The sequence below is a fragment of the Oryzias latipes genome, chromosome 16, assembly GCF_053564925.1.
Source record: "Oryzias latipes strain Hd-rR chromosome 16, Olatipes_Hd-rR_3.1".
Classification (NCBI taxonomy): domain Eukaryota; kingdom Metazoa; phylum Chordata; class Actinopteri; order Beloniformes; family Adrianichthyidae; genus Oryzias; species Oryzias latipes.
This window is the reverse complement of record NC_136252.1, coordinates 35927851-35942193: the sequence shown is the minus strand read 5'-3', so window position 1 is coordinate 35942193 and position 14343 is coordinate 35927851. Positions and strand designations below refer to the sequence as shown.

Below are 14343 nucleotides of genomic sequence, written 5' to 3'. Positions count from 1 at the left end.
ATCCATCCATCATCCATCCATCCATCCTCTCATCCATCCTCTCATCCATCCATCCATCCATCCATCCATCCATCCATCCTCTCATCCATCCATCCATCATCCATCCATCCATCCATCCTATCATCCATCCATCCATCATCCATCCATCCATCCATCCTCTCATCCATCCATCCATCATCCATCCATCCATCCATCCATCTTCTCATCCATGCATCCATCCATCATCCATCCATCCATTCATCCTCTCATCCATCCATCATCCATCCATCCTCTCATCCATCCATCCATCCTCTCATCCATCCATCCATCCATCCTCTCATCCATCATCCATCCATCCATCCATCCTCTCATCCATCCATCCTCTCATCCATCCATCCATCCATCCTCTCATCATCCATCCATCCATCATCCATCCATCCATCCATCCTCTCATCCATCCTCTCATCCATCCATCCATCATCCATCCATCTTCTCATCCATCCATCCATCCATCCATCCATCATCCATCCATCCATTCATCCTCTCATCCATCCATCATCCATCCATCATCCATCCATCCATCCTCTCATCCATCCATCCATCCTCTCATCCATCCATCCATCCATCCATCATCCATCCATCCTCTCATCCATCCTTCCATCCATCATCCATCCATCCATCCATCCATCCTCTCATCCATCCATCCATCCATCATCCATCCATCCATCCATCCATCATCCATCCATCCATCCATCCATCCATCCATCCATCCTCTCATCCATCCTCTCATCCATCCATCCATCCATCCATCCATCCTCTCATCCATCCATCCATCCATCCATCCATCATCCATCCATCCATCCTCTCATCCATCCATCCATCATCCATCCATCCATCCATCCTCTCATCCATCCATCCATCATCCATCCATCCATCCATCCTCTCATCCATCCATCCATCATCCATCCATCCATCCATCTTCTCATCCATGCATCCATCCATCATCCATCCATCCATTCATCCTCTCATCCATCCATCATCCATCCATCCATCCATCCTCTCATCCATCCATCCATCCTCTCATCCATCCTTCCATCCATCATCCATCCATCATCCATCCATCCATCCATCCTCTCATCCATCCTCCCATCCATCCATCCTCTCATCCATCCATCCATCCATCCTCTCATCATCCATCCATCCATCCATCCATCCATCATCCATCCATCCATCCATCCTCTCATCCATCCATCCATCCATCATCCATCCATCCTCTCATCCATCCATCCATCATCCATCCATCTTCTCATCCATGCATCCATCCATCATCCATCCATCCATCCATCCAAGGCAAGGCAAGTTTATTTGTATAGCACAATTCGTACACAAAGTAATTCAAGGTGCTTCACAAAACAGAAAAATGCAATTAAAATCACAATACATCATAGAAATAATCAACATAAAATTTACTTTAAAAGAAAAGGAAAAAAAAAAAGATTTAAAAATAAAGGAAGGAAAGGAAAGAAAAGTGCAGATAGGACCTTTCAGTCATATACACGGCTAAACAGAAATGTTTTAAGTCTAGATTTGAACATGAACACAGAAGAGGCCTGTCTTACGAATTCAGGGAGGCTGTTCCAGATTTTAGCTGCAGAATATTGAAACGCTGATTCCCCTTGTTTAGTTCTGACTCTGGGAATCAACAGGAGGCCGGCCCCTGAGGTCCTCAGAGTACGAGATGGTTCATATGGCACTAACATGTCAGAGATGTACTTTGGTGCTCGGCCATGGAGAAACTTGTACACAAGCAGAGCTGCTTTGAAGTCTATTCTTTGAGGTACAGGGAGCCAGTGCAAAGACCTGAGCACAGGACTAATGTGATCATACTTCCTGGTTCTGGTCAGGACTCGAGCAGCAGCATTCTGGATGTACTGAAGCTGTTTTACAGCTCGTTTGGAGAGGCCGGTGAGCAGGCCGTTACAGTAGTCTAACCTACTGGAGACAAATGCATGAATAAGTATCTCCAGGTCTCGCTTTGAGATTATGTTTTTGATTTTGGCAATGTTTTTCAGATGGTAAAATGCCGCTGATGTTACTGACTTGATATGACTGTTAAAGTTCAGGTCAGAGTCCATGATTACCCCTAGATTTCTGACTTGATTTGAGGGTTTAAGAGACAGAGAATGAAGGTAGCTGCTGACACTTTCTCTTTGTTTCTGTGGGCCAAAAACAATAACTTCGGTCTTGTCTGAGTTTAGCTGGAGAAAGTTGTTCTGCATCCACGCACTGATCTGTTGGAGGCAGTGGCTGAGTGAATCCACCAGCCCATATTCACCTGTTGTCAGTGACACATAGATCTGAGTATCATCTGCATAGTTGTGATAAGATATGTTATTACTGCGTATTAACTGCCCTAGTGGCAGCATGTAGAGGTTGAACAGAAGGGGTCCCAGGATCGATCCCTGGGGCACACCACAAGTCAAGGCCATGTAGTCTGAGACACAACTCCCAATTTCAACAAAATATTTCCTGTCTTCTAGATAAGACTTGAGCCAACTTAGGGCAGATCCAGAGATGCCAATCCATCCATCCATCCATCATCCATCATCCATCCATCCATCCATCATCCATCCATCCATCCATCATCCATCCATCCATCCATCCATCCTCTCATCCATCCATCATCCATCCTCCCATCCATCATCCATCCATCATCCATCCATCCATCCATCATCCATCCATCCATCCATCCATCATCCATCCATCCATCCATCCATCCATCCATCCATCCATCATCCATCCAACCATCCATCCTCTCATCCATCCATCCATCCTCTCATCCATCCATCCATCCATCATCCATCCATCCTCTCATCCATCCATCCATCATCCATCCATCAATCCATCCATCCTCTCATCCATCCATCCATCATCCATCCATCCATCCATGCTCTCATCCATCCATCCATCATCCATCCATCCATCCATGCTCTCATCCATCCATCCATCCATCATCCATCCATCCATCCTCTCATCCATCCATCCATCATCCATCCATCAATCCATCCTCTCATCCATCCATCATCCATCCATCCATCCATCCATCCATCCTCTCATCCATCCATCCATCCATCATCCAACCATTCATCCTCTCATCCATCCATCCTCTCATCCATCCATCTATCCAACCATCCATCCTCTCATCCATCCATCCATCCATCATCCATCCATCCATCCATCCATCCATCCTCTCATCCATCCATCCATCCATCATCCAACCATCCATCCTCTCATCCATCCATCCATCCAACCATCCATCTTCTCATCCATCCATCCATCCATCATCCATCCATCCATCCATCCATCCTCTCATCCATCCATCCTCTCATCCATCCATCCATCCAACCATCCATCCTCTCATCCATCCATCCATCCATCCATCCATCATCCATCCATCCATCCTCTCATCCATCCATCCTCTCATCCATCCATCCTCTCATCCATCCATCCATCCTCTCATCCATCCATCCATCCATCATCCATCCATCCATCCATCCTCTCATCCATCCATCCACCCATCCCTCCATCCATCCATCCATCCATCCATCCATCCATCCATCCATCCATCAACCAACCATCCATCCTCTCATCCATCCATCCATCCAACCATCCATCCTCTCATCCATCCATCCATCCATCATCCATCCATCCATCCATCCATCCTCTCATCCATCCATCCATCCATCCATCCATCCATCCATCCATCCATCCTCTCATCCATCCATCCATCCATCCAAGAACAGATGCAGTGAGACCACGCCCCCTCACCAAAGAGTCCTGCACGCTGTAGTTGAAGGAGGTCTTGGCGTCCGCCTTCAGGTCACGGACAAACTGCTGGTACTCCTGGTTCTGAGGTTCACGGTACGACAGGATCTTTACGCTCTGGAAGGAAAAGATCTGAGGTCACAGAACAGAACCAGAGCATTCCGGTTCTGGAGATTTGACCCCCGGGAACCCAGCAGGAACCAACACAAACTCACTTCACTGTACTGAGCGCCATCTTCAGGCCAAACCACAACAAGGACTTTATGAACCTAGGAGCCCCGGCCACAGATTCAGCTTACGATCTAAACGCTGCAGTTCCTGTCCAGACCACAGGAGGCAGACTGTCTCTGACAGGAGTGTTCTCTGGATGGTTACCATGGAAAGCCCTCTTTGCAGAACTCTGCCCAAAGGTTCTGCAGAAACGTCCTGCTTTTGCATCAGATCAACTTAATCTGCCATGATCCGAACAGGAAGTGACCGTTCACCAATCAACTGACCTTCATCTCATCATCATCAGGAGATTTCTGTTAGCTGGATTGTGTTTTGTTTGTTTTGTGAATCTGATCAAGTTTACTTCAGAACCAACCTCACATGTTTGGACCTGGAAATGTGGACTCTGTGTACCTGAAAGGCGTCTTTGGCGATGGTGTCGTCCTGGTCGCCGCGGGCCCAGGGCTGCTTGTTGCTGAGGCTGACGGCGAACAGGTCGATGTAGAGGAAGACGTACTGCTCGTGAGGAAGGTCGGCCTTCCAGAACTCAATCATCAGCCTCCTGAAGACGTCCGGAGAGCAGCAGACGAACATCACTGCCGGGACAGGGAGACAGGACGCAGAGATGACGGGCGCCACAGGAAGTCCGCCCACAACCACGTCTGCAGCGTGGGAGGTCAGAGGTCACATGCAGATATCATCTGCAGCCGTTCCCATGCGGCTCAGGCGTGTTTATGGAATCTGCAGCCTCAGGATTAGTGTGACGGATGCTTTTGACACGAACTACTACAGCTGAGACGGCTCAGTTCTGCAGAGCAAAACCCAAAGCCGTTCTGGACCCGGCTGGTGTCAAACACGTAAGCCTCCTGGAGGACGTGACCGCCGCGCTCCATAAGCCCCACCCCCCTGGTCTCCAGGAGGCGTCCAGGTTCCAGAGCGGCGCTGGAAAAATACTGGCGCTCATCAGAGTGGTGCTGATGTGATTAGAGCGCCAGGCGCTCACGTAACGGAGATGTGTGTGCGACAGCAGAACCCCCCCACCCCCGTCACATCATTTATCCATCAGCTCACTCTGTAACGTTCAGGTCACCCGGGACAGGAACCGCGCTTCCCCTGTGGCTTCATGGTAAACAGGCGGGTCAGAGGTCACCAGCAGATGGTCATGTGACCCCCTGAAGTCGGCTTTTCTAAGGCTTTAGAGCTTCGTCTGACCTTCACAGGTTCTGTTCACGCGGATCCATCACCTCCTGAAGCTCCTCTAAAGACCTTCTGAGTGCTTAAGCAGAAAACCTGAAGGAACTTTCTAAATCACGTCTGTGGGGCCTGAGTGTCCAGCAGCCCTGCAGAGCCGCCGCCGGCACTGCTGCAGTGAGCCTCATCGCGCACGGACACGTGCACGCTCTCTGACCGGAGTGGCTGGAATCGATCAGCCACGTAAATGAAGGTCATGATGCCGCCTGCCGCTGTGCTCAGAGGGGCACGCCCCCTCCATTAGCGCCGGCATTCAGCGGTCACACAGGAAGCTGCTGCAGAGCCGCTCATGCGTGCGCTCGTGGGCGCCGGCGGCCGTCATCGGGTCCGTCTGTTCCAACAGAGGCCGCGGATTCAGGGTCACAGACTGCTGCAAAAACCAGAAGATGTTTCATCTGCAGCTCAAAGCCCGTCTGAGTCCATACAGAACTGCTCTGGTCCATTTGGACCCGGTTCACGTGTTTAGCATCAACTGAAACTGCCTGACACATGAGAACAGACGGTCCTCCCATCCAGCAGGTGGCAGGTGAACAAAGTTCTAACGGTGGTTCTCCATGCTCCTCCCTGGTCTGCCTGTAGGTTCTGGTTCAGGGTGAGGTTTTGTTTTCTCTGGACTCTGATCTGGACCTCCTCCACCGGCCCACCTAAACGGTCCACTGTGACAGCGTCCGAGTGCAGTACGGAACATTCCCATAAGAACCGCCAACCGGACTCTGGACTCAAGCGCGAGAACGCACCGGTTGTGGTGCGAGCACGGCTAAGAACGAGTTCTAACCCGAAGCCCGGTATGCGGATCAGCAGCAGAGTTGTGAGAACATCCGCTCTTCCTCAGAGACTCCAACTGCCTCGTTGGTTTCTCAAACTCCAGGGAAGCTGGCAGGAAGTTCAGCGTCGGACAGGAGGAGAGCCCCCCCCCTCCAGAGATGCCTCTGTGGAGCAGCGTCCTGCGGGGGGGAGGGGGTGTGTGAACGCACAACGGCGTGGGTCGTGGCGCTCTGAGAACTGCTCTGAGATTCCAGCAGATTAATCTTTAACCGCGTCCAGATGGGCAACAAACGCCAAACCAAGCCTGAAGCACGACCTCCTGGACCCGTTTGTTCTGGATGAGCGGCTGCCCACTTCCCCACCGCGCCACAGACGAGGCGCTGATGTCAGCCGCGTCTGAGCGGGAAGCCCGGAGCCAGGAACGTGACCTCGGCCCTGCTCTTCAATCAGATTGACCTTTGTTCCAAACGTTTGGAGGAACAAGTGATCCTGAAGGTTCCACATCCAGGTCAGCAGATCCCCAAACTCCAAAGTCCTCCCAGAACAGCCGAGACCCTCCAGATTCCTGATGGGAGTGCAGGGAGGAGATCACCCCCCCCCCCCACCGCAGACGTTCTCCCGGACCTCCATCTAGGTTCTCAGGCTCCGCCTTTGCCCACAGATACCTTCTCTTTGGACAATACCATGTAGTGCAGAGGGGTCAGACTCCCGGCCTGGAGGGCCCGCCTCCTGCTGGTTTCCCAGAATCCCTCCCTCCTCTGCTGCTGATCACCTGGATCAGGTGAGAATTAGGAGGTTGGTTGGAAAAAAAGCAGGACAGCGAGGTTCTGTGAGCTAGTGGGTCTTCCAGCTTCTTCCAAAGCTTTCCTGAAGATCCAGTCAAATCTCTGCTCAGTTCCACCTGGAACCTGGATCAACCAGGACCAGCAGGTGGTTCGTCCAGAACCAAACCCCCCATCTGGCCCCCTGGAGAAAAGCTTTGTGTTTTAGGAAAACTGCACATGTGCAATGTTTCCAACATGTTCCTGGAGATGCAGGAACACGTTCCCCACCTGGTTCCCTGTGAAACAAGGGGAAGTTCTGCTGAGGAACACTCAAAGGTTCTGAGGAACCGGGTTAACCCTAACCCCCCCAAGAGGAGATTACTGACATGACCCCCCCCCCCCCCCACACACACACACACACAGCGGTCAGAGAACCCTCTGAAAGGATGAAGCTGGAGCGACATGAACGGGTCAGCACCAGAACTTTGATCCCTTTCACTGTGCCCCCCCCCACTGATACAGCTTAAATTAGGAAGCAGCTGATGTCACCCCTCCCCCCACAGGCCTTTCTATGCACGGAGGGCTTCAACTTTTCAAAAAGGTGGGGGTTTGGTGATGTCACTTCCTGTTGTCCAAGCCTGTCTGCTGTGTCCCCCCCCCCCATCGATCCGACTCAGATTTCTGCTGCATGAAGAGGACGATGATGAAGCCCTGAGGCAGCAGGGAGGGGGGGGGGGGGGGGGTTACAGACTATGGAAGTGACCCAAACCTGCAGTGAAATCCACCTTTCAGAAACACTGGGGGGGCTGAGCAGTACCGGGCCTTGGGAAGCAGGGTTCTGGTTCTGATCAGTTGGCAAAGATGACATTCTTGTCTTTTGTGAAGATGAATCGGGTCGCTAGAACCTATTCCTCCTTGGTTCTGATGAAGATTCTGGTTCCATCCGTCTGAGTCCGTGCAGACAGGAAGTATTGAAGGTGTTTGGCGAGCTGTGACCTTTAGAGGAGGGAGAACTCAGACGTTCTGTGGTTCCAGGTTCTTCAGGAGAACAGAACCTTCTCTGACGTCCACCAGAACCTTCCCAGCAGCTACTCCATAGGCTTGAACCAGAGGTCGCTACAACCCGCCTCAGTCCATTGACTGTACTGGGAACTGGACTGAGAGGCTCCGCCCCCCTGGCGGTCCAGACAGAGAAAAAAACAGCGGTTCCTCCGTCCTTCTATTGGTCAGAAAAACCGTTCCGCATAGGGTTAACCCTAACCCCTTGATAATCCTCTTTTTTCTTTGTAGTTCAATTTATTCCAGTTATAAACTGACCAATCAGATGCTCCATTGAATGTGGGCGGAGCCTGCTGCCCCAACCTCCAACATTCAGAATGTTTCCCAGACTTTGTGTAGCTCGCTTTTGAGTGTTAGGGGTGTGGCCTTCCAACAAGCTCACCGGTGATCGGTGAAACTGGTTGCCATAGAAATAAGGACTCAGAGCGACTTGGACCAATCACTGATGACATCTGGCTCCAATATGGCAGCGTCCATATTGTGAAAAAGTGTCAACTTGTATGAAACTTCATTTGGTTGGAGCCGGAATAAACCATTTTGTCTGGATGACGTCACACTCAGTCCAGGTCTGTGATACAGTCGATGGTTAAAGGGCGCTGAGAATTATCCAACCAAAACAGCTGATGGTAGGGTTGGGCGATGTCCCCTAAATTGGCCGTTGACAATGTTTGCAGTCAACCATCGGGATGGACGATGATATCATCGGGGGGGGTAATTTTTCGTTCTTATATAATAGCTATTTGTTATTTTACTTTATTACTTTATCTATTTCATTTCCCAAATAATGACTCATCCGCGATGATCCGGTCTAAACTGAGGGAAGTGACTTTAACAAAAATAAACAAAATAGAAAAGAAGTGGTTTGGTCCTGCGTTTGATTAGACCGGTGGGGCGAGCGACCGTGTCTCTAGCAGAGCAGACGGACTTAAAGTTTTGTGTTTTAGGGGAAGTAAGGATGCTTTGTTACGTGTGGGAGACTTAGGACTGTGATCCGTCCCGCAGCTCTACGTGAACGAGCAACCGGAATTTAGGAGAAGCGGGTCTCCCGGTAAAAGTGTGTGTCTGGGCAGAGCTCGGAGCGCTAGCTAACGCAGTGTGTAAACTTCGAAGCAGAAATGCTGCTCAGTCCTTAGAAACCGTTCAAACAATCACGTGGATTTGTGTTTCCTGTCGTGTCCCGACAAAATAAAGGCTGATGTTATTCCCACATATTTACGTGCAGCCAAGATGCAGATTGTAGCATTTCCAGCATGGATTTATGTTCATCCAAGGCTAAATGTTGTTAGCGTGTGTTAGCCTCTCTTAGTCCTGCCTTCTTCCAGCTCCGTTCTTCCACAGGAAAAGCACTGACCACACGGATTAAAATTAAAATGAGGCGCTTCATAATAACATTAATAAAAGCAGGTTTAGAAGATCATCTCGTTTATTACGGAGCTGCCAGATATCTATGTATGTAGCCTCTCAGCTGAACTCATTTCCTCTTCCGGTATTTCCAACACTACTGCGCATGTGTGAATGATTTATTCTGACTGAAAGTGTGACCCATGTGAATGTTTGTTAGGATCGGAAAAAGGTTTTCTGGGTCCATTAACACGGTTGGACTCTAATCCGACCATTGATCCCATCAAGACATTTTGCACATGTAACCGCGGCTTATGGTGTCGACTGGCAGCGTGGCGGGGGCGTGGCCTCACGATGGATGATGGTATCTCCATAGGCACAACCCTAACTATAATACTAATACTATAATACTAACACAGTACTAACACTGATACTATGATACTAACACTAATACTATAGAATTAATAGTGATACTATAATACTAACACTAATACTATAGTACTAACACCACAATACTAAGACTAATACTGTAGTATTAACACTAATATCGCAATACTAACACTATATTAGCAACACAAATACTATAGAACTAACACTACATATTAACACTAATACTATAATACTAATACGAATACTATAATGCTAACACTATAATACTATCAATAATACCATAGTACCGTACTATCATTACAATACTAACACTAATACTATTGTACTAACACTAATATTATACTACTAATAGTACAATACTAATACTATAGTACAAATACTACAATACTAACACTAATACTATAGTACTAACACTACTACAACAATAATAATACTATAATACTAACACTAATACTATAATACTAACACTAAAACTGTGGTACTAACACTAATATTATACTACTAATAGTACAATACTAATACTATAGTACAAATACTACAATACTAACACTAATACCATAGTACTAATACTACTACAACAATAATAATACTATAAAACTAACACTAATACTATAATACTAACACTAAAACTGTGGTACTAACACTACAATACTATAGTACTAACACTAATACTATAATACTAACACTGACACTATAATGCTAACACTACAATACCAACACTAATACTATAGTACTAACACTAATACTACAATACTAATACTATAATACTAACACTGATACTATACTATAATTGCGACACATCTTGTAGTTTTTTGCCTTCAGGATCAAAATGTCTAATTCCAGAATATTAAAACAGAATCAACATTTCTTTTATTTCATTTCATGTCTCTGGGGACATTTCTCCATCTACCCCTGAGAGGTCCATTATTACCCCGGTGGATGGTGGTATCCCAGCAGTCCCTGCTGCAGGACTGCACGGCGAGGCGTTTGGGTCAAAGCAGACTCACCGCGGCCGATGTTCTGGATGTCGGCGAGGATCTGGGAGTAGTTGATGGGCGGCTTGTTCTCCTCGAAGACGCTGTCCTGCAGGCTGATGTTGATGCTCTTCAGCTCCTCGTACAGGCCCTCCATGGCGAAGTAGCACGGCCGGTCGTCCTCCTTGTTGTCGCTGAACATCAGGGTCACGTATTCCCGCCAACCGAAGTGCTCACAGATCCGCAGGGCGAACCGGCCCAGCTTCTTGTGGGTGGGGCCAGTATTGGTGATGGTTGGATAGATTCCGTCTAAGAACGCGATGGCCGGAGCTCCCGCCGTAATCAACGGCACGTCCCAGTGGGTGGTGAAGAGGCCCACGGGGGAGGCCGTGTAGGAACAGCCCGGCCCGATGAAGGCCCACGGCTTGTAGGCAAATTCCAGGTCCACCGCCACCAGCGGCGCCACGGACTCCGAGCAAATACCGTTTGAGTTCTCACTGCTCTTAAAAACATAGGTAAGGTGGTGGTTGGGAAGCAAATTTGGGTCAGAGTTGATCTTTATGATGGCACGCTCCAGGGCGGGGCCTATCCGAGGCCACGCCCACGGGTAAGCTGTGTTGGTCTCTGGTAGGATTATGGCTAGCGTGATGTTCTGCCGTGGCCGCTCGTGATGTCCGTGGGCATGTCGTCTACGATGGTGGCCCAAATGCCCAGATACCTGCTGCAGGCCCAACAGAACCAGTAGAACCGATCCAGCAGAACACGGCCTCCAACAGGTCATCTCTGTCCCAGAAGGTCCACTTCCAGCAGGTGAACCTTCTGACCCTGCAGACACAAACACAGCCGTTGTTTTCCGTCAATACAAAACTAGTTCTCCACCCCGGTCCTCAGGGCGGAGCAACCCCCCCGCAGAACCCCCAATGGTTCCTCAGGGCGGAGCAACCCCCCCGCAAAACCCCCAATAGTTCCTCAGGGCGGAGCAACCCCCCCGCAAAACCCCCAATGGTTCCTCAGGGCGGAGCAACCCCCCCGCAGAACCCCCAATGGTTCCTCAGGGCGGAGCAACCCCCCCGCAAAACCCCCAATAGTTCCTCAGGGCGGAGCAACCCCCCCGCAAAACCCCCAATGGTTCCTCAGGGCGGAGCAACCCCCCCGCAAAACCCCCAATGGTTCCTGCTGCGACTGTACCAGTCCCACATAGGGGTCGCAAGCAGGAAACAGGCTCCGCCCTCAGGTGAGACAACCGTCAGGATCTGAATTTCCAACTCTGAAAGGTAAAATGTGACCCCCCCCCCCCACCCACCCACCCACAGACGTCCATCAACCCAATATTTCAGTTGAAACCAGCTGGAGGTCTAAACGAACACCCAACTCCAGACAGGTGACTCCCAGTCCATACATGACCTCGACCGACCTCTCCTCAGCCCCGCCCGTCTGTGGGCGGGGCTTGTAAGGGGCTGTAAAACTGTAAACAAAGGATTGATGGAAATTAGTGGAGGTTGACTTCTGTGCCAACGGTCCCGCCCACAAATCAGAGGTGAGTTTCGGATGAACTCCTGCCGCTCTGCAGAAACTGAGTCCTAGACACAGATTTTGTCTAAAAAATGCATGGTCATAATTAATAGACCAATGGGAACGCTTTGGAACCAGAACAAATATTCAGTTGGAGTGGGACTTGAAGGGTTTACACCCACCGTCCTCCAGCAGCAGGAGGCGCAAAGGCCTCCACCCGACTCACCCCTTTGACCAGCTCTGAGTGAATGACGCCACAACCCTCATCCCTCTGCAGAGACTGACGCAGCCAGACACGTGCGCACACAGCTGACCAGTGAACTCATGACGGGCTCAGGAGGTTGGCTTTCCTCGCTGAGGATCATGGGAAAAGGTTTCGTGTCCAGCAGGAGGAATTCCCGCCCTACTCCCTAAAAACTAAAACACTAGATAATGCAGGACTACGTAATGCCCTGGATTATAAAAGCTCTCCAGTGGTTTTTTAAACCATACCAGCTCAGTGGGTAGAGTGTCCGCCCTGAGACTGGAAGGTCGGGGGTTCAAACCCAGGCCGAGTCATACCAAAGACTCTAAAAATAGGACCCAATGCTTGACACTCAGCATCAAGGGGTTGGATTGGAGGGTTAAATCCATCAAATGATTCCAGAGCGCGGCTGTTTCTGCAGCTCACCGCTCCCCCAGGGGAGGGGTCAAATGTGTGTGACAGCTAGTGGGACTTTAATTTAAATGGTGAATGTGACGTCATCGATTTCAGGAAGTGAAAAATCGAATCGATGTGACGTTTTTATGACGACTATTTATGAATCCACTCTGAAGATAAAACCTTAATATTTTATTTTAAACATACATTTCCATACATTATTTTCACAAAAATTGTTCAAACGCAATGCATTGTGGTCTATATACGCCACAATGGACACTGGGAAATTTGTAGTCACTTGAATTTGGACTTGTCGACTCGGAGAGCGCTGGAAAACGGTGAACGCACTATGAAGGCGGGAATTCAGACACAGCCAGATTCTTCCATCCCACAAGCTCACACCTGATTGGTCAGAGAGGTTGCGGACTCCGAGCGACTTGGACCAATCCCTGATTACTGACGACATCTGGCTCCAACATGGTGATGGCTGCATCACCAAAAGATGGCAACTAAACTGATTTAATGTGGTTGAAGCCAGAAAAAAAACAAGTGTCAATCAAAGGCAATGAAAGAGATCCTGTGACGTCTTCACTGGCCTCCGGGAGAACAGAGCCACGTGGCTATGCTGGGTCTGTTGGTTTTGGTTTCCAGACCAGCTTCAAGCAGGAAGTCAAACCCTGTCTCCAAGAACCACGTGACCCGCTCTACAGGTGACACTTCGCAGCCTGGGGTGGGAGGTGGGCTTGCCCCGATGATGCCGCCCCCCACCCCACCCCCCTACCTCAGCGGACCGCAGCTCTCCTCTTCATGTCCGGAGCTTTCCCGTGTCCGCGCGCGCTCCGGTCAGCTGTCGTTGCCTTCTTTCTTTTTTTTCTTCTTCTTTTATTTATTTATTTATTTTTTTTTGGGGGGGGGGGTGTCTCCTGCCGCAGCCTTCTCAGGGATCCGCACGCGGGTGTCACTTCACCTGTCACAGTTCTGAAGTTCTGTCACTCCCGGCGCGTGCTAGGCTGCGCGTTTCCTAGCCCAAATCCCGCGTCCAAGAAGAGCGCGCGCTCAGTTCAGGTCCAGGTGAGCCAAAGACCCAAACCGCCTTTGGCCGCCGTCCGCGTGCACCGCCGTCACTTATAGAAATCTGCGCACGAGCGCCAAAAGCTCCCGAAGAACTGCGGAGTGACGGCGCAAGGCACGGGGGGAGGGGGGCGCTGGGACAACGGAAAGGAGGAACAATTGTAAAGTGGACTGGCAGGGCCACGCCCACCTCCGCCCAGGCCAGGGGGAGGAGGCACGCTGATCCCCCCCCCCCCCCCACACACACACACACGATGACCGCGTCAACAAAAACATCAAACAAACTAAAGTAAACGAACATCATTAAGAATAAATCACAGCTTGGTAGTAGCTCCGCCCACACGCGGTTAACGAAGACAAACCGGAAGCAGGTTACTTCTTTTTATTGAAAGTTCTTGTTCTTCAGCTTCTTTGAAGTTCCTGCAGACTTTTCTCCTCCAGAGAACGGAGATCAGAAGGAGGTTCTGTGTCGAGAAGGAGCAGGAGAACCTCCAACCGTGGGAGCAAATCAGGAGTCCTGATGGAGCACCGGGACCACGGTCTGCGGGGAACACAGAACCTC

General features: G+C 49.9%; 1 protein-coding gene across 2 annotated transcripts in view; it reads right to left on the bottom strand.

The window, feature by feature from the left end:
• The window catches only part of olgc2 (membrane guanylyl cyclase), a 69352-nt gene extending 55448 nt beyond the window's left edge, over positions 1-13904 (bottom strand). The window contains exons 1-4 of one of the 2 annotated variants that reach the window (XM_023963808.2): positions 13492-13904; positions 10592-11383; positions 4429-4610; positions 3808-3921 (exon numbers count right to left, since the gene is read on the bottom strand). In XM_023963808.2, coding sequence (XP_023819576.1) covers positions 3808-3921; positions 4429-4610; positions 10592-11339 — 1044 coding nt within the window. In that variant the 5' untranslated portion in view covers positions 11340-11383; positions 13492-13904. 2 annotated transcript variants of the gene reach the window in all.
• Between the last annotated feature and the right edge of the window lie 439 nt (positions 13905-14343).